This window comes from Quercus robur, chromosome 3 (assembly GCF_932294415.1).
Source record: "Quercus robur chromosome 3, dhQueRobu3.1, whole genome shotgun sequence".
Taxonomy (NCBI): Eukaryota; Viridiplantae; Streptophyta; class Magnoliopsida; order Fagales; family Fagaceae; genus Quercus; species Quercus robur.
In genome coordinates, this window is record NC_065536.1 from 1574820 (window position 1) to 1596809 (window position 21990).

Below are 21990 nucleotides of genomic sequence, written 5' to 3' on the forward strand. Positions count from 1 at the left end.
GGGGGAGGCTGAATAAATAGACAAGATGGTCCAAAAAAATATAAAATACCAAAAGAAATGGTGTCCAAGTACATAGGAAGGCTGGATACATAATCATGTCTATGCAAAACAGTACCAAAGAAATGGTATTCTAACCTTGCAGCCTACCCTGTACACAAACTCATAAACATATGGATTTGGCCATGGCCAGTTCCAAGGACTCAACATGCCCAAAAGAAAACTTGCATTTTGAGTATTGTGTATTTTGTGTTCTGTTTGTTAATAAGCAGACTTGCAGTTTGAGTTCTTTCTTCAGCAATGGGTCGAGCTGGGCCGGCCTGCCCCATTTTTACTTGGCCCTTGGCCTCAATGGGTCGGGCCAAGTGGAACTTGATCAAGCTTAAAATGTTGATAAGGGATGAAAAAATAACCTCACAAAAAAATGAAGCTAAGAGAATGTTTATTACATTAACACTTTTCTGAAGGTTAACAAAATAAATAAAAGAAAAGGTAGTGTACTTCAAAAGGAATTCTAGTAGCCAAGGGTATATGTATATGGCTTTCCAACTTAGTTTCCTTTCTTCACCTCTGCTACACTAATAATATCAGTGTGCCCAACCTTCTTCCTCAGAGTAATAGCCAAACTTACAACATCAACTCCTTCACCAATCACCACCACTTTATCTTTCTCTGCTCCTTCTAATCCCACAGTGTACACACCTGCAAAGGAAAAATATATAATTTAAGTTTAGACTTCAACATATTTTATATATAATTTTTTACTATGTGATCTGACACAATTGAGAATATACTCTTAAGATGTTTCCACATCTTAGAAAACTTGATTGATAAAGAAGTTTCAACATCAACAAAATATGGTGACAGGAAAATGGCAAAACTTTGTACAAATTGCAAATCAAAGTCATATAGATATAAGAATATGGTAAAAATTGCATAACTATGTGTCAATTATCATAGTTTTGAAACACATGATGAGCTTTATGATTCATATAACACTAACCCTTTGCCCTAGCTGCAACTCTGAGTGCCTCAGTCTGGCATTTTTCGCAATTCATTTGAACCTTCAACACAATCTCTAGCTGAAAATCAAACCATGAAAGAGGTCATGAGAAATATTTTTTGTAAATATAAGACCCAAAAAGGAAGAAAAGAAAAAAGAAGCAATATATGAATTATGATTGCAAATAATACCGTCATGCTGAAAATTTGATGGAGTTGTAACCAAAAGCTAAGAAAGTATACGATTGCAAATTTCATCTAATGTGAGAAAAAAAAAACAAGATGAAGTCTACGCTTATATAGAGGCCCAAACTTTAGATTAGTTTACATGCCCAAACTGAAGGAAATTAGCTAGAGCAATTGGAGTTGTTTTATTTATATGCAAATGAGCAAGATTTGCTGCAATGATAGTTTTTTATTAGTCTAAACAATTTTAGATTTATCACAAGATAACTGAATATAAGCAACCACATGCTTTGCTAGTTATGTGAATACGGCAAAATACAAATCACCTAATTCAAATTACTCATAAGCTAATTAAAGTTGTTATTATAATTTTAATATGTGGGACTGATTAGTAGTCAATTCGAATATAAATAGATATATTTAGCAAAATAAAAGAAGATGCGCAAGACGGAGATCACGGGAACCATTTTAATTCAAGAAAATGAGGAAAACCGTAAATGAAATAGAAAGAGGTAGACATTGGAGCTGTTTTTTGTCAAGACATTTGCAAATGAATGAGATTTTTAAAGATATTTATTTGGATATTTATTAAGCAATTTTAGATAAATCACAAAATAACCCAATCTAAACAATAAATCACATAATTCAAATGACTAAGAACCAGATAAATTCATGAACCAACGTTGTTGTTGTTGTTTTTTGTTTTTTGTTTTTTTTTGTTTTTTTTTTTTTTTTTTTTCAGTGGGAAATTTTGACAGAAAAGTAACATTTTTATTAATTTAATATTGATATATTGCAAAATAAAAGAAGAAGACCAAGGAGAAGAAGGAGAAGCATCAAAAGAAGTTACCTTGAGAAATGGATTAAAGACAATGTTAGGGACATGGGAAATCTTGGGCCATTCCTCTCATGTCCCTCTTTCGTAGCGTTCCTCCAGAATTTGACAGCTTTGGATCTTCAAATGCTGTAATGGAGTTGTACGAAGGAAGTTCGGTAATGACTTTAACTTTCGGCAATTCCAGATACTCAAATGTTGAAGACGTGGCATTATAGTGAATCTTTTGGTACAATCTTCTTCTTCTTCTTCTTCTTCTCCTCCTCCTCCAATCCCATTCCATTCTTCCCACTCTATTAATCCGTAAAATTCGAGAGATATCAAATTTGGGAATAGCATTATTGATATATCGCCTTTCTCCTTCTTTTCGGATTCTTCTATTCCCATAAATTCAACCCCTAACTTTTTTAATCTATTAATCCTCCTTATTCTCAATGATTCTAGGACCGGAAGTTTCCCCAGAGGAGGCAAATGCTCTATAAATAAATACTCAAAATAAAGTTTTTTCAAATTGGTCAAGGACACCATCTAGGGAGACATTGTCCATCCCTTGTAGTAAAGAATGCTTAAATCTTCCAAGTTAGGAGGTGGCTCTAAGGCATTCAGAACTAATGCATCCATCCCCATTGTTATTTCCTCAGGATCCCATTTGTCTGGGTGAAACAATAGCTTCAAAGTACGGAGGTTTATCTTCTTCTTTAGTTGTGCATTCGTGGCCTCACATTGATCTACCTCGTTCCCCAACCCATTTATTTGAAGAGTCCCTTTAAGGTGGTCCAAATTTCTTAATTCTCCCAATTTACATCTTTCGCTATCATCCTCACCATTTACGTTGAAATACTTTAATGTTCTAAGAGAAGTCAATCTCCCAAACCCTCTTGGAAAATTTATATTTGGATACTCAAGGGTATTGCAATCCCACTAAAATGTCTTAGGTTAATTAATTTATCCATCCCCTGTGGCAATTTTAGTAACTCACCACCATATTCAATATGCAAAATTTGTAAATTACAAAGATTACAAATGGTTTCAGGCAATGCATCTCCACAATAATTGACTAATTTGAGATACCTCAAATGTATGAAATTTTCCACTGCATCTGGAAGTTCCATTAACATACCAAAATATCCCTTATCCAAAGTTAATATTCGTAAACATCTAAAATGCTGAAATAAAGTAGACAACATATAATCACTTTCATTTACAAAAATGAGGGTGCGCAAATTTTTTGCACTATAAATGGACTTAGGAAATTGGGCTTCTTCAGAAATTTCTAACTCCAAATGGAGGGCAGTTTTATAATCAATTTCCAACCCCATGTTAGAATTGATTGTGAAGCACACATCTTTCGACATTAATTGTGCAAAGTCATGTACTATGTCATGCATTTTGCATTTTTTAATCTTGCCATCATTCTTAACTTTGTTAAAATCTTCGAAGAAAGAGCGTATGGCTAAATTTTCAAAGTAGCCTCTAGCAATGATTTCTACCTCCATATTTTTCTTCGACTCGATATATCCTTGTGCCATCCACATAAATACCAACTCATCGCTAGAAAAGACATAATCTTTAGGAAAAACAGCATAAAATGAGAAGCAACGTCTCAATGGTGAGGATAAATCATAATAACTCAACAACAATGGTGCATAAAGACTTCTTTCCACATCTTCAAATTCCCACAATTTGTTTTCCAAAATACTCTTCCACTCTTCTCTACTGCTCTTGAACCGCATGAGACTCCCTAGAGTCTTTGCTGCAAGTGGCAGGCCTTTGCATTTTTCTACTATTTGCCTACCAAGGTCTTCTAGTTGCTCACTTTGCCTAGGATCCCTATCAAAAAATGCTATTTTACTAAACACCAACCAACAATCTTCTTTAGACAATAACCCCAAATTAATCATGCTCGCACTTCCCATAATCTCCGCTACTCTGCTGTTACGTGTGGTGACTATAATTCTACTGCCTGGGGCAACACATTTGAATGCAATTCTGAATGGCTCCCACGCTGTAGAGTCTTCCTTCCACACATCATCGAAGACAAGAAGAAACTTCTTTCCCCTAACTTCATCGCAAATTCTATTCAATAGAATTTGCAATTCAGTTGTGTCGGAGGATTGAACCTTAATAGATTCAAGGATTGCTTTGGCCACCTTGCACTGATCAAAAGGATCAGAAACACAAACCCACACTTTTGTCTCAAAATGGGCTTGCACCCTACAATCATTGTAGGCTAGTTGAGCAAGAGTCATTTTTCCAACACCTCCCATGCCCGCTATTGAGATGAGACGGGGGCTTCTTTCTTCTGCACTACCCTTGTCCAATAGCATGCCCACTAGATCATCCTTAACGCAATGACGACCACATATTTCAGACTCATCAACAAATGAGGTAGTTTGTGGTCGCTCAAGTACTTTAGGGGCAGGGTCATTAGTTAACTGATACTTATCTTTCTCTTTGGCAATCTCATCTAATACTCCATTCAGTTCTTTTATCTTGTGAGCGATATCATGACGCCTAGCAAGTTTATCAACTTGACCGAAACAACATGAAGGGGAGGGGATAAAGGAGCATACCTGCTTCTTCATCTTCAAAGCAGGAGCATTATCAGCGTTTTTTTCTTCTTCTTCTTTCTGAATTGCTGATTTGATCAACTCAGTGTTCCACTCGTCCACCACGTCTTCCATCTCGTAGCATACGTTGTTGAGCTTTTCCAACCATGAGAAAAACGCTTACGGAAAAAGAAAGAGGTCTTGGCGCGTCTTTCCCAAGAGCAGCCTTGCCAATAGAAATTCTCTGATCCATTTTTATCGTTGCACTTGTGCACCACCAATTATAGTGTATCACGTGTCACTCCTCTTTTTCTTTTTTTCGGTTATAGAATTTTGTAAGGAAATATATATATATATATATATATATATATAACGTAGAGTAAAACACTAAAAATTCTCTTTTAAAAAAAATGTGAAACATAGGAATTTTATTTCGTCACTTCGTAACGAGGCATGCTGCATCATGCAGGTATTGGAATTATTATCGATCCAATCCAAATCTTAAATCTTAAAATATAAGATTTAAAAAGTTTAAAACAAATAAATTGAAAAAAAGCTTAAAACAATTCATTTATTAAGAACGCTCGTAGATGCGTAACATCCCATTAAAATCCCGATTTAGATTTTTGGATCTTGTAAGATACCCCAATTAAATTATATTTTTAACTATTTTTCTATTTAGGCCCACATACCCACATATAAATATATTATAAGCATAAAGGTAGTGTTGTTTGTTTAGAAAATTTGCTTGGTTAACACAAGAGTATTGAAAGAGCAAATGGCATCTGCCTGATAAAAGAAGAGGCCAAAGAGGAGATTAAAATTGAGAGTTGAGATCAAGATCTTTAATAAATAAATGAAAGTTAAAGTCGGAAAATGATGTAGCCAACTAATCCTTTTAGCTAGTCCTGCTCTCGCTTATCTGATCTTTAAGAAGTGATGTTCTTTTTCATTTTGAACCATTTGGTTCTCATTTATGTTATTACCGATATTATTCTACTATCTATATTGACAACTTGTCATTTCTAAGAATAGTGAAATCCTTTCAACTTCGTGAACGTAGGTAAATTGCAGAACCATGTAAATATTGTCTTATGTGTTTGTTTTCTTTGGTGCATATTTTTTCTTCTATTTTTACATTTCACATATTTGGAAATTTCGTGCTCATATTCCCTTCTCACTGTAAGCTTGAATCTTTTATGAGGGCCAATTTACGCAGGAGAGAGTTTTGCTTAGAAAGTTCAGACTATGGATATTTTTGGTTTCCTGCAAAGCTTTTAATATTTTGCAATTTGAAATGTTTGACCTCTACCGGTATGGTTCTTAGAAAGTTCAAAGACTTCTTCTTTTGGGTTCCACGCGGCTTCTCTGATATTGCAGTGTACATATGCAAATAAATTAATAAGCTGATATATAAAAAATCTATATATATATATATATATATATTTAAAAAAAAAAAAAAAAAAAAAAAAAAACCCTAATCCTCCACTTTAAGCAGAAAAGGAAAACAATAGTCAATAAAACAAAAACAAAAAATCTAGGTTCACACTGTTTTTTCTAAATCTTGATTTCACCTATTGTAATTTGTAAATAATAAAAATAATATTAATTATTATAAATATGATGTTTACTTCTATCATGGTTTAAATATGTTATGAAAAGTGGTATCTCTAACCGAACTCAAAAGCAAAATCAACACCAATTGGTAGAAAAGGCAAAGGCACCATAATTGTAGCCCAGTACAAAATATTAAAGATGGCCCACCTTCATTTACTGTAATTTGTTATTTTAAACCTAATGGCTAACTTCGGTCTAGTCCACCATCCGTTCACACCACAATTATCAAAATCAAAATCTTACATAGGATCAAAGAGATAATCATGTGGATCGGATTGTAGGATTGAATTTAAGATCAAAAATCACTAGATGCTATATCTAATTACCCATTGAAATATGTTAAAAAAATAAATTTATCAAAAATTAATTATAAAAGGTAATAACTACTATGTTAGAAATCAATATCTATATCTATATATATATAATTGCAGAAGTTGAGAGAAAATGAGTTCCTAGAATTAAGGAGGTAATAACAAATAGAAAAAGTCCTTACCTAAAATTTAGACATGTGTAACTTTAAAAAGCGATACATTATATTGTTTGACAACGCTATAACACCGTTTAAAAGCGATAAATTATAATTTTTCGCTACATTAAAATACTGTTTGGAACCCCTATTGGTATAAAAGGAAATTAACTGCTTAAGACATAAAAAAGGAAGATAGCTACACGGAAAAAAAAAGGAGAAAGAGAGACCGAGAGACAGAGAAATAGAGAGGCAGAGAACGCAGAAGGAGAGAGAGATCGAGAGATCAAAAACTGCACGCTCTAAAAATTGAAACCCAAAACACACAATCATCCATTCTTTCCATTTGTTAACACAAACGGCCAAAAGAAAAGATTTTCCCTGCCGATGAAAAAGAAAAAACAGAAGCCCATTGACATATTTCCACGGTTTGCAATCAAGAATGAAAAGAAGTCTCTCACTTTCTTGTCAGATTTCTTCATCTAGCTGTCCATTAATTTCTTTCACCGGTGAGTTTTTATCTTCGATTTAAGTTTGTTTATTAATTATGATTAGGTTTTGATATTTTGTTTGGATTGTTTTCGATTTTGGTATTTTAATTAAGTTTTTCTATTCGCTTTTCAGTTTGACATTCTCATCTGCACTCCCTCAAGTTCAACCAGGTACCAATTTCGAATCGATCAGATTCCAGATCGTTTAGATCTACTTTGATTTTTTTTTCGTTTTTGTCAGATCTAGGGTTTGTAATCTGTTCTTTGGATGAATATATTGCTTTTGTTTATTGGTGGTGTTAGTACTCTACTTTGAATATTCCGATTTCAATGTATTTCTCCCTGAACTGTTCACATTCTAGATTTCAGAATCGGAATGATTGTGTTAGTGAAATAAGCTGCATCACTTCCCAATGAAAACTTCAAAGTCACTGTAACTGAGACCTGCTCTTCCACCCTGTTTCGTTTCTTCTCTGTAACTCCATACACACATGGTCAGAATAGCGTGCTTAATTTCCCTCTTTCGGATACTCTCTCTGATGATTTGGCCCACTTTTTAACTGTTTGCATGTTCCGTTCCAGGCCAACAGACAGAGGAAAAAAGAAAATCCAAAAGGTTTGGCTACCTTTTCCCTAATTTCCCAGATAGTTGCTTTATAGATAAAATAGAAAATTTTATTATTGAAATCCATGACAGTTTGGCCATGTAATCCATAGAAAGTTTGGTGGTAAATCACTATTTCTATCTCCTCATAATCATTTTTTCTCTTCTTGGAAGAATATGAAACTTAATCTTAAAATGAACTTTTAGACTCTAATTCTTATAGGACTCCCAAGTTGGAACCCTTCTATATTTTTCTCTATAAAATTGAATGACAATGGCCTTTAAGATTATGTATTTGAAAGTTAGGGGAACTATTATGTACTCTATAATGAATAGGAACTATTTGTGGTGCTTTCTGATAGATTAAGCTTCTAGAGATAGTTGTGTAAAGCATATTTGATTGCTAAAAAGAGTTTCTTAAATTGCCAGAATGTGTTTTGAATTTGTTTCTCAATATTGCTTCCTGAACATCTACAGGGCTTGATGATTAGTGAATAAAATTGAAATGCATCTTACATGATATTATAATGAATATAGATAATTCAAGTCATTTTGCAACAACGTATGTGAAATCTAACAGCATCTGATGTCCATAACTAGATTCTGTAAGCAGCAAACCATACATTTGATTGGATTTGTGAATGCTAAATATGTGCTCTTTAATGAACAGGAACTAGATTCTCTCGACATTATTAGACTTTTCACTTTTGTTAGGTGCAAACTGGAATTTTGTGTATGGACATGATGCTATAGATTTCTGGTGGGCATCAGTATAGCCAATTCATATTTCATGGGGCTGGTATCTCACCCTTTCAATTGCCAGGTGCTCTATACAAAGGTCTGTTGTAATAAAGCTTTAGCATTTTTTTAAAAACATGTTGAGTATGTTACTTTTGAGAAAACTGGTAGTAATAATGCCTTTATTTGTTTAATGACAGGCATATATTAATTTTGAAATATCAAAGGGTGTGGTTGAATGGATCAGAGAGCTTGATGAGAGACTTATAGACATATTAAAGCATTTGAAGGTCTGGATAAGCCATAAAAAGTTGGAGGTTACTTTTAACTTTGTGCCAAGATAGAGTAAACCACTCAAATTTCTTATATTGGTGTACTGTTTTAAGAGATTTGAGCTTTTATAGGACTTTGAACTTCTGTTAATATTCATGTATTACTTAAGGTTTTTTTTTGTATGGAAACTTCCATATGGATCTAACATTTCTTTATTGTTATATTTTTTTTAATTATGTTTTAATTACTTGAATTTTTTCCTTGAATTAGAAGCATATAAGTTTGTGAACGTATAAGAAAACTTACTTTGTGCAATTTTTGCAATTTCATATTCTGCCTTGCTGTTACAACTCCCCATACACTTTCAATAACGCAATGAATCTATGTATAAACAAAAAAAAAAAAAAAAAAACAATCGGTGCATTATTTACTGGAGATTATGATCAAACTTTATGGTTTATATGCATTTATGTTTTTTATTTATTTAAATTTTATAGTTTCTTATCAAGCTTCTGAGATACATTTACTTTGTGCAGTATATAAGTGTTGGGGTTGAATGAAATCTACAAAGGTCTATATTTATTCCTCACAAAAGGGACATAATAGGTGGAAAATAAGAAGGGAAAAAAATATTTGGTTGATTGGAAAGGAGCAAGAACAAAAAGAACAACTGAGATATGAAATGAGCATTAAGCACATAACCACACAAAAAACAATGTAGAGGCACATTGGAATTCAAAAGGAAAAAAAAGTTAGCTGATGCTGAATCAACATCTTCAAATGCACTTGGTTGGACTGTTTTAGATTTAGATATTTGAGTTAGATTTGGTTAAATTAGTTTTTGGTATCTGCCTATGGTGTTTGTAATTAGATTTGTAAATGGAGATATGTGTTCGGTGTTTAGTACGTGGTAAAAGTGTATTTAAATATTATTAAAAAAAATTTCTTTCTAATAAATATAAATAAAAAGTTTCCCGCACATAGTGCGGGTTAAAAAGCTAGTATTACTAAAAGTTGAAGCGTAGCATTTAATGTTGCTATGCTCACATTGAGCCACATGAGCAGCCATATCATTACCATTCTTTTTCCTTAATTTTTCTTATAATTTTAAAATACTTAAGCGTAGCATTTAATGTTGCTATGCTCACATTGAGCCACATGAGCAGCCATATCATTACCATTCTTTTTCCTTAATTTTTCTTATAATTTTAAAATACTTTTCCTAAATTTTAAAATACTGCTAAAAAGAAATCCTTACGTTAATGCTGTACGTCCACCTATCCATAAAGCCCAAACCCAATCCGAAAAGTCTTTACTCTTTAACGGCAATCCTTTCTGTCTCCACTCCTTTTCCTCTACCTGTGTTTCATGGTTTCAAAACTTCAGCCCTTCAGCTTGCTAACGCCAACCTCTCTTTCTTCCAAAGACAGTTTCAAAACTTCAGACCTTTGGCTTTCTAATCTAATTAATGATAAATAAATAATTAGACATTCAAAATTTTGAGATGCACAGCTATTTTAACACTTTTAGGGCTTGCCCCATAGCAGTAGTAAGATTGAAGGCTGGAGGCACCGCATCACCACACAGTTGCAGACATTTTTCTACACAGGTAACTCTCTCTCTCTCCCTCTCTCTCTCTCTCTCTCTCTCTCGCTTTCTTGTCTGACTGCTTCTATCTCTAGCATGGAGACTCAGCTCTCATTCTCTCAATAGCTCAACTTTGCCTTCTTCTTTTTCTTTCTTTTCCTGTTTTGCTTTCCTCTATGTTTCGTCATTTACAATGTGAAGTGTAACGAAGCTTCTGTACTGTGTAAATAGTGAATAAATATTGCAGCAAACTAGAGACAACCACCCACGTGTATGGTTAAATTTTTTCTACAAAAGCAATTGTGTTTGCTGTAGCCGTGTAGGCCCTTTGATTGTGAAGCATATTCAAGCATTCCCACTTTCCTAGGTACAGAGGTATTCTTTTTTCTTTTTTTTTTCTTTTTTTTTTTTCTTTTTTTTTTAATTTTTTTTTTTTTCATTCTTTTATTATCATATATTTATTTGTTTTTAAATTAATCAACATATCTCTCTCAAAAAAAAAAAAAATTAATCAACATATCATATAACATTATAATTTATAAATGTACCTTATTAAAATTTACTTCTATTTATCATTTAATTATTTTATAGATAAAAATAATATAACATGTATGTGGTTGTACTTGTATTTTATTAGACGATTTTTATTCATTGAAGTTTGAATGATTGTTTTTAAATTATTAGTATTTTTTTTTTTTAATCTTAGTCATTATACTTTGCCCATTTCATAGTTGATTAAAGATATTAATTCTTTTTGTCAATTTTGTCTCATGATTGTTTAATTTTAATTAGATACACAATTTGTAGCATATATTTAATTATAAACTACTTAACTTGTATATTGATTATTAAATTGTATGTACATTACTATTTTAAATTTTATAGTGAAAAGTTACTTGTATATTGATTATTAAATTGTATGTACATTACTATTTTAAATTTTATAGTGAAAAGTTAGTTGACTAATTTTATGTTCCACCCCTCCCCTCCCCCCCCCCCCCCCTCAAAGTTAATTTCCTGTCTCTTCCTTTTGTTCTTCCTGTCTTTTACGGTTTCAAAGAATCAGAAAACAGTATATTTGATGATTCGCTTCAGATATCCACATCAGAAATTACACCTTTAAGACTTGAATGCAACACTAGGTGCTACTTATTTATTTATTTATTTAAATGTTAAATTTTGTATAATGTGTTTTATTTATTTTGATCATTATGATATTTGCAAGTGAACATCTTTACAGTTTTTGCCGTCACAATTTTTTTTTTCTTTGCATCCCCCAATGACGGGTTTTTTAGCTAAGGTGTGAAGAAAATTGGGCAATGATATTAATTACTAAATTAGTCTTCCCCACTAAAGTTGATATGATTTCTTAATTACTAAATTAGTCTTCCCCTCCCTTTTTGTGGACTAAATGGTTTTTGGGTAATCTCAATTTGAAAAAAACCTCGCTTTTTTTTTTTTTAAAAACAATAGTTTTTTCAAAGACTTTTTCTTTGCTTTTGGAAAGCAAAATGATTTTTTTTTCCTTTTAATTTTGACACAAAGCAGTAATCCTATGATATTGAATTGGTAAATTTTGAATTTTCATGTTTGTTTTCTTATTTGGACACCATAGGACTTTGTTCACTCTTATATGATCTTCCACTCTGTGCATAGCATGTGCTTGTGTTGTTGTGCAAGTGCAAATGTTTTTCTTGAATTAGTAACCTAATATATTAAGTTATAAAAGTAGCAAAGATTTTTGGGTAAATAGTTTAAGAAGGTTCATTTTTTTTCCTCATTAAGGTGCAATAGCGAATCTGTGTTTTACTGTTATTTATTTATTTATTTTTGTTTTAATTTTTTTTAATGGTTTTTGCTTTGTTTCCTAGGTTTAGATGGTTTATCTTTGTTCACTGTTAAAAGTTGTAGTTAAAGCTTGAATGTTGTAGTTTAGTCATTTGATCAATGGAAATTAATCGTTTCTTTTAATTTTTTGGCTTTTAAACAGAGAAATAGGTTTTAAAGTTTGTTGAAATGGTTGATGATGGTCATTGCAATGGAATAATTTCTTTTAAGATCTAAACCATAAAATGATCATTAATAATATTCTTAGTTTCCCACGCATCGCGTGGGTCTGCGGCTAGTTACTAATAGAAACAAATGACAAACTCCAAATCTCAAAGTTACATGTTCCAACACCCAAAACATACTTAACTTTCTAAATTAACAATATAGTGCAAAAAACAATGTAACACAAGCATATAATATGAATAATCAATTATCCAAACTAAGTTCTTTATTAATTTGTAGAATTTTTTTTTTCATTCTCAAAAAAAAAAAAAAAATTGTAGAATATTTTCTACTCATTATAAATTCAAATTGGTCAAATTTATATTCATTTTGAAGCCTTGAATATATACTTTATAATGGAATAAGTAGCACTCAATTTTTTTTTTTAAAGATAGTCTTACATACAAATGTTTAAGTGAGCAAAGCATTCACTGGAATTCACTAAAAAAATTTGAGGGCCAACTCTAGTCAATGGAAGTCCAAACCAAACTTGATCAGATCACAGTTCACACTAATCTCTTCTGTCCAACCCACTGACAAGTAAAATGAAATTTCCCCACTTACTATAATGTCATAATTTTTTTTTTTGGACTATAGTTCTTTTTCTTTCTTTGTCCTTCATGATGGGACCCTAAAAAAAGAAAAAGAAAAAAGATATTTGAATTAAATCTGGCTTACTAATAATGACCTGCATGGTCCTTAGAAAATTCAAAGACTTTTGTTTTACTCAGTAACTTCCCTGACATTGCAAGCATTAATTGAAAAACTTGTTTGATTATTTACTTAAAGTTAACAAAAATATAGCAAACCTAGAAAAAGTGAGTCCTTAGAACATACATAGTAGTGGAGTTAAAATTTTAACTTTTTAGTTACACAAAAAGTCACTTTATTTATTTTACCTTCTCACATCCTACAGTAGTGGAGCTATTTTAACTTTTTACACAATAAAATAATATAAACACTACAATAAAATAATATTTCATTCAACCATCAACACACAACCACAACCACCATAAAACACATAAAAATCACTGCACAAGCACAACCCCACCATGCCCATCAAAACCAGTGAAGAAGAACCAAAAAAAAAAAAGCAGAAAAATCAACACTGAAACACAAACACAAGCATAGTGCACATTCTTGGACACTGTTCAGAGCAAGGATGTCAATACCGTACCGGAGGCCGTACCGGTTTGGCCACCGGTACGATATATTTCGGATACCGGTCAATACCGGTGTACCGTTTCGGGTTTACCGCTATTTTTTATATTTATAAATATATATATATATATATATATGTATGTATGTGTTTGTGTATATATATATTATAATAAATATAAAAGTTTACCATAAAACATTTCCTCAATTTAGAACTAGTTATTCATGGTTTTAGACTTTAGTATCAATTAAAAGGGAAAAAAATAAAAAAATAAAATAGAAAGCTCAAAAGTTATCATTGCATACTAAGAAAACAAATAATATTAATAAGTTAATACAAATAAGTTACCATTTTGTCCTAACAAAAATTCAAAAATTACAAAACTTAAAAAAAAAAAAAAAAAAAAAAAACTTTTTTCTGTACCGGCTAGTATGCCCGGTACCGGCCGGTATTGCCCGAAATTGGCCGGTACGGTCGGTATTTTTTCCGGTACGAAACAGGGGGGTTGAGTGTACCGGATTGCTGGCCGGTATGGTATATTCCGGCCGGTACGGTACGGTATTGACATCCATGGTTCAGAGAGCTTGGTGAAGTCACTTTCAAGCTGTTCTTCTCTACCACAAACCTTTCCACACAAAACCCACATAGCATACACCATACCCACACCAAAAGCCCAAGCTTTTTCCTCTCTCCCTCATCCAAAAACTCAAAATAAGAACAACCCAGATCAAGAAAAACTATTTATTGCGTTTTTCCTCAAAAACCCAACAAATCTATAATTCAGATTGCAATAAATATAGTTTTTAAATTAAAAAAAAAAAAAAAAAAAAAAAAAAAAAAAAAAAAAAAAAACTCAATTTTGATAACTTAAAGCTCTTATTTTTATGTAAATTTTCGATTTTTTTTTAGAACCCAGATCGGAATTAAACTTTTTCTTTTTGTTTTGCACTATAAAAAGTTATTTGGGTCTAAGCTGAAACTGAAGAGAAGCAACAAAAGGGACTGTGGAGGAAGAAAGAAGGGTATGGAGAAGCAATGAGGAGAGAGACACGGAGAAAGGAGAATGAAACACAGAAAGAATAAAAAATTAAAAAAGTAGTGTGAACATAAAATAAAAAATTATTTTTATTTTAGCCTTCAGCTACAGTGCACATTTATTTATAGATGTGCACTGTAGCAATGAAGGTAAAAATTTTACCTTTAGCTCCACTGCTGTAGTGTGGATTTTTGTGTTTTGGTGGAGATAAAATAGTTATATAGTTATTTAGCTCCACTGCTATGAGTGCTCTAAAGGAAGAATATATGCAAATAAATTAATAAGCTGATTAAAAAAAAAAAAAAAAACCAATAGTCAACGAAAACAAAACAAAAAATGATATTAATGGTGAGTTTTATAAAAATAATGTTGTAAAACGGTTTGAATATGTTAAGAATGGTGGTATCTCTAACCATATTCAAAAGCAAAATCAACAACAATCGAAGGAAAAAAGCAAAGGCACCATAATTGTAGTCCAGTACAACTTTGGTTTAGTCCACCGTCAATTCATACTACGATTGTCAATCAAAAACTTATAAGAAGTAATTTATAGCGCCACTTATTCAAACAAAAGTAAAGGTCAGTCAAACAAAAATAATTGGATAAGTGATATATTTTACCTTTTGCAATTATTATTATTATTATAGAAACTTAATTATGAGATCTTGCTAATATTGTTTATTTGATAATCCTTTTGAGTGGACAAATTTGTAGTTTTTGCAAAGAAAGTTATCTTAATAGATTATCAACAAAAACTTCTTTTCCTAAATGATCCAAGTAATCATTGTTAAGCGACAATTGATACGGCATTTTGTTTGTTTGCAAAGTATCTTTATATGGGTATGTTTTGATTCAGTATATATTTATTAATGCATTAAGATAAACAATGTATTCAAAAGGAGAGATAATGATCATTTAAAATGAAATTCTCTTATGATAATAACACCTTGTTACACATGACTAATTAATCCTAATATAATACTTTATGAATATTTTAGAAAATAATTATATATTGTATTTTATTACAAAATAATCACGTATTTTCACGCATCATGCGAGGTTGTGACTAGTTACAACTAAAATTGGAAAGTCCCTTTGAGGTCAATTTTTTCTTTTCTTCCCTTGAATTTCTTTGCTTTATTGCTGCAATTTTTATGGTCTGTGTTGGATTTTTCTTTTGTGGGGTTGTAGATATTGTGTTTTTGTTTTTGTTTTTTTTTTTTTTTGCCAATTTTCAATTGTTAGTCTATTTCTTTGTATTCATGTTTCCAATTTTTCTTTACATAATTGCATTTTACCCATTAAAATTGTTTATGTCTAAGGAGGAAAAAATTGGCCTTTGCCCCTTTCCAAAAAACAATCCAGCATTTTGCCCTCTTTCCCAAACTAATTAGGGAAATGCCCTTCTTTTGAAACTCGATTTTCTCAAAATTGAGTTAAACCCTATAGTGGCATTTTTAAAGAGCTTATAATGACGTTTTAAGGACCTATAGTGGCGTTTTGTAACTCGATCTCCATGAAATTGAGTTATAGGTAAAAAAAAGAAAACAAAATTGCATGTAACTTGACTTCATGAAGATCGAGTTAAAAAACGCCACTATAGGTCCTTAAAACGTCACTATAGGCTCCTTAAAACGCCACTATAGGGCTCCAGAATTTTTTTTTTTTTTTTTATAACTCGATTTTGAAAAAATTGAGTTTCAAAAGAGGAGCATTTTCCTAATTAGTTTGGGAAAATGGGCAAAATGCTGGATTTTTTTTTTTGAAAGGGGCATTTGCCCATTTTCTCCTGTCTAAAGAATTAGAATGCATTTTACTGATTTAGTACATAGCCATTAATTTGCCTCCCATTTTTTTAATTTTGAGTCATTTTACTGATTTGTTTGTTTTTAATGGTTTTTATGCATGTTCTCTTCCTCACACCTCGATGCCCATTGTGTCAATAATTGGTGATGACCAATTACTCACGACTGTTTGCAAGGCGTCTGCAATCCTCTTTGAAAGTTCAAAAACGTGTATAAACACCCTTGAACGTTTAGACCCCCCAAAAACAAAATAACCAATTCAAGCTTTATGACAAACAACTAGTGTGCGGAAAATGAACATAAGCTATAAACAGAATTGGAAATCAATCTAAGCCAATTATAAATCACATCCACAGCAAAAAATAAAAGGCAAAGATAAAGGGAAGAGAGATGCAAACACAAGGACAACACACGATGTGTTATCGAAAAGGAAACCGAAGCCCTCGGCGTAAAATCTCTCCGCCGCCCTCCAAGCGGTCAATAATCCACTAGAAAATGTAGTTGGGATACATGAACAGCAATAGACCCTCCAAGCCTAATCTACCTGATGTACCTAAGCCCTCCAAGCTTCTTGCTCCAACGAGGTTGCGCCGAACCTTTTTCTTTTCTAGCTTACCGGATTCCGCTACTAGACCGTAGCATCCGCCATCCTTGGCATCTTCCAATGCTTCCCAAAGCTCCAAAAACACTCAACACTCTGAATGGGTGTGGGTAGTGTTTGGATAGAAATCTCCTCTCAATAGGTATGACAATGAGAGAGGGAATGAGAAGAGACTATAAAGATTTCTCTCTAAGAATGAGTAGCTCTCTCTAATTGGGTGGGTGATTTGAAGAAACCTCTCTTAGGGTTTTTCTTTCTGAATGGCCACACATATCTTATGGGAATAAGGAGTATTTATACTAGTGTGAGAATGGAATACGAAGAGTCAGTTTTTCCAAAAACAGGGCTGGTTGGCGACTTGACCTCGCGACTTGACTGAGTCGCGAGTTTAAGTCGCGAGCTAACTTAATGGCCAGTCTGGATTTTTGTCGTGTAGTGCTCCAGGTGGCGTGACTGTTCAGCTCCCCTGCATGCTCTGCACGTGAGCAACTTTTGGCGGCTTGCAAGCCGCGAGCCACCCGCGAGTCCTAACCGCGAGTCTCTGCTTCACTGCACTGTCTTGAGCATTTCTTCACACTCTCTCACACACTACCCTTACATGATTCCCACCTAAATACAAGGTTTCTAAGTGCTATATTACAAGCAAATTTGTCATGGAATAAAGCCAACACATGGTTGATAAAATTCAACCTTACACTCTTTCTTATCATATTTTCTTATGCATTATATCAATTTTATTTGATTGATTAAGCGTCTTTAAATTTGGAATTTTTATTTTATTTTACAATTTTACATATTAGTCTAGTTAGAGTTTTTGTTAGACAAAGTTAAGATGCTCCTGATAATTAAATTGGGATAGAAGCTTCTCGGAAAAAATTGCCAAACAGACTATTCATGGGAAAAAATTAGGCGTGTGGCACATGTTTAAAGTTATTTAGTAAGTTAGACTGTTTTTGAAAGTCGAGTTTCGCAAACTCGACTTTGGGCTAGAAAACAGACACTATAGTGGCGTTTTTTTAGTGGCTATAGCAGCGTTTATAGAAAATGCCACTATAGGGAACCTATAGTGGCGTTTTTGACAAACGCCACTAAAAAAAACGCCACTATTGTGTCTGTATTCCAGCCCAAAGTCGAGTTTGCCAAACTCGACTTTCCAAAACAGTCTAACTAACTAAATAAGTTTGAATGCGTGCTGTCCGGCTAAAATTTTTCAGAATTTTCACTGTTTGGCAAATTTTGCCGAAGCTTCTCACTTGTTGGCTAGATTGCGAATTTTCTCAAAATAATATACTTTAAAAAAATTAGACGTTGTACTACATCAGTTTTCTACTATTCTAACCTTGCTCCCCAATTATTATTGGAAGAGTAGTCTTAAAAATTGTATTGCGTAATAGTTTAAATATGTTCATATTGATCTATGCAAAGTTAATTATATGATAATATTAGTTTTTAGATAATACATCATTAAATTGAAGTTATATATAGCAGAACACCTTTTTTTTCTTTTTTTTTTTTTTTTTTTTTTTTTTTTCCATTTTGGACTTTGTGAGAAAGTTATATTTATCAATTTCAGCATAATTACAACTTAGTATTTTCCACATAATCAGAAAATAAAATACAAAAAGTGTTAGCATGTTCGCCTGGATCTGCATTGCGGTGGAAAATTCATCCTAGCATGTTTCACCCATAGGTATTTCCCACTGCTACATATTAAAATTTACAAGCAGCCTGCCCAATATTTATTCACTGGTGCCGTAAGAATTGTTTACTACCAGAACCAGACTTAGAGCATAAACAATGTCTTACAACCCCATTTGTTTGATAAAATAACGAAATGTGCTCATTGCTGACAATACAAGAATTTGTGATTATGTTAACGAATGCATTAAAGACAAGAGGATTGGTTATGACAATACAAGAGGAATTTCACTTGGAGAGTGAAATTACAATTCACAATACAAGAAACATGTACTGGAGTTAGAAAATGATTCAGGAGGAGAAACTGTAATAGCAGTAATTGTTAAAAGGAAAATGTTAACGAATGCATTAAAGACATTTTTTAGTGAACCATTTTTTTAAAAAAAAAATTATGAAAAAAGAATAAAAAGTAATTAACGTTTTGATAATTTCAACATATAATTGTTAACTTTTCCATCAATTTCAACATTGCTTTTTATTTTATTTTTCAATCCACTTGCATATACGTTAATTTACATTGAGATTCTATCATATGGTTGGTAAATATCTAGGCCATTAGTTTATATTATTCCACTCTATGGGACCTAGTCTAGTGCTTAATGTTGAATTATCTTATAATGTCGACATTTACACTTTGAATTATCTGTAACTTTATCATGCTTTGTTTTACCAATTATGCCTTTATTTTTTTAGTCCAATAAGGATCATCATTGAAATGAAAATGGAAACCCCACTTAAATTAGTGCATAGCAACTCACGCATAGAAAAAGCTTTGGTTTTTGTTTTTTGTTCTTTCTTTGCAACATGATCTCTTCTATTAACCTACCGACAAGAAAAAAAGAGTTTCCCCCACTTATTAGAAAGTCATGAACTTTTTTATTTATTTATTTTGTATTATATTTCCTTTTCTTTTTCTTTGTCCTCTATAATGAGACCCAAAAGAAAAAGACATTTGAACCTAGTTTGATGCTTACTATTACTAATGGTCCATTATGGAACCAAGATTTCAAGCAAAGGGGCTAGAGTATAAGCAAAAAAAAAAAAAAAAAAAAAAAAAAACACAAAAACACAAGAACTCTAAATAAGCCTTCATATAGTATTAACTGTTAAATATAATTGTTAAATATAATTATTATTAGCAACGCGATGTGTTATACCATGTTGTATATGCTAGAGTGGATGCGGAAGAGGAAGCATAAAATAGGAACACCGAGAACACGAGAGTTACGTGGTTCAGCCTTGACGGGCTACATCCACAAAGGAATCCATTAAGGGCTACATCTTTATTGTGTAAGAGTGTAGTACAATAACCTATGTTATAATGAGCCATAATATGAGTATATATAGGCAACTAAACTCTAGACTACTAGACTTCTAGTACAAGTAGGAGACTACTAGTACAAGCAGACTACTAGTACAAGTAGGACTAGGCTTGAGCCTATTATATTGGGTAATATGTCTAATATATATCTCTAACATTAACAAACTATCATCTAAAATAAATATACAAAATCATTATTTCTTACCACATTAAGATTTAATCATTTACCAATAAAGACAAAAGATACAAAACATCATTGTTTCTTAATACATGACAATGCAGTCACCTACGAAAAGGGAACTTGGTGCTCTCTTAAATCTTTGAAATCATTTATGATTGAATGTAAACTAAATATCGAAACTGTTGTCCCTTTCAATGTATAACATCAAAGACTAAAAAAAAAAAAAAATGTTTATTATCTTACAAAAGGAGTAATTGTTATTAATGAGTAAAAGCGAATACAAGAATGTGGGCGATACACATGATGCATCAATTATAAATTTAAACTTCTCAATTTATAGATTTATTAGTTTCATAAATTTATCTTAGTTCAAAATGATAGTTAAAGCATTATGATGTGCAACATTTTTATTTTATGATGTATTTGTTTATCTCTTTATCTTTGTTTTTGTGATTTGTCTTTTAATTTTTTTTTTTTTTTTTTGTCTCAAAAATAGTATCAATAGCATATTAAATATTCAACTAATACACATTGTTGCCACACTAACACCACTATAAATTTATTATCCTCTGCCAGCACCATCAATCTGATGCCCTTTTTTTTTTTTCTCCTTGAATCAACGTGGTGAATTTGGGCTAAAATAGTGGTTTGTTAGGCTGGGTTGTAATTTATAAAAATGGCTGAAAGATTGTTGTTTGGGCTGGGTTTTTTTTTTTTTGGGAGACTGGTAATTATTGTTGTTTTGACTGGATTATGACCTTGTTTGGCTTTAGTGTTGTTATTTGGGCTGGGTTAAGATTTTAGTTTTGAAGGGGGGCATGCTTTTTGAAGCAAGGGGACCCAACTCTAATTTTTCTTGGGTCTAAATTAAATTAGGTTATATTATATATATATATATATATATATATATGGGTGATGTCCGGAAGGAACCGGGCCCATGGGCCCATATGTGGGTCCGTCCATGCTAATGGAAAGCTGTTCAACTCTTGTGGAATGGGAAAACTTGACAAGCATTTTTTTTCTTTGAGGGGGAGAGATATTTGGGTTCAAGAGCTTTGATCATGTTCAAGACGACTTCTAATGAAATTTAAAATAGGTAATGGGTGTATACAAATTCACAATACAATACTTCACATGCTCCACAATGCAATTGAATCTCATCAGTACGAACTCCTCAAAGGTCAAAAGGATTATCGAAATTACAAATCAAACAAATGGCACTCAAATTTTAGCTGCACTAGCTAGCCATTTAGGCTTTTTGATCATTTGATTACATTTACAGGTCCACACAAAAGCGCAACATATGTGGACAACATAAATATAAATAAACAACCGGCTTCTAAAGCCACCTTAGCTTGTTGATTTGACCTTTAACAAACTGGCTGATTCAAGATTATTAAGACTCCAGTGCGTCTTTCAGCTGCAATGTTTCATATTTGGTTATTCATGATCAGAAAAATGAAATTTGACAGAAGTATAGCTTGACGATGTTTCTTCTTGACATCCATGGCATGTTACATTCACGATGTTGACTGGAGCTTCATCTACAAGCATTTTTGCTTCACGGAGGAGAGAAAGGGGGCTTTGTTGTTCTACAATAATGAGCTTTGCCATTCTGACTATGAAGCTCTCTCAATTAGCTATCTTGCACCATAACATAGGACATGAAGGTGCATCCTTACTTAACAGTTAACAATTTTTACCAGTATAGACTGCGCTTCTCCAATAGGTTTAGAGTGCATTAGTTTAACAAACGAGGTCACTGATTTAGGATGAAGGGGAGAATATTGAA

The 21990-nt window shown here is 32.4% G+C and overlaps 1 protein-coding gene and 1 long non-coding RNA gene across 10 annotated transcripts in view; one reads left to right on the forward strand and one right to left on the reverse strand.

Annotated features, from left to right (window-relative positions):
- LOC126716614 (putative disease resistance protein RGA3) overlaps nt 1-21990 on the reverse strand; it is a 98712-nt gene that overhangs the window by 59101 nt on the left and 17621 nt on the right. Inside the window, exon 1 of one of the 8 annotated variants that reach the window (XM_050417462.1) lies at nt 3335-4731. The exons of the other annotated variants lie outside the window; for them this stretch is intronic. Within the exon in view, the coding sequence (XP_050273419.1) occupies nt 3335-4704 (1370 nt within the window). The 5' untranslated portion in view covers nt 4705-4731. Of the gene's footprint in view, nt 1-3334; nt 4732-21990 lie in introns of those variants that run through there. 8 annotated transcript variants of the gene reach the window in all.
- LOC126716629 (uncharacterized) lies at nt 7486-8967 on the forward strand. 2 transcript variants are annotated; one of them, XR_007652191.1, is made up of 3 exons: nt 7486-7759; nt 8418-8585; nt 8686-8967. It is a non-coding gene; the product is annotated as an uncharacterized LOC126716629 (long non-coding RNA). The 2 variants fall into 2 exon arrangements; XR_007652192.1 differs by having other exon boundaries at nt 7490-7759; nt 8462-8585; nt 8686-8965.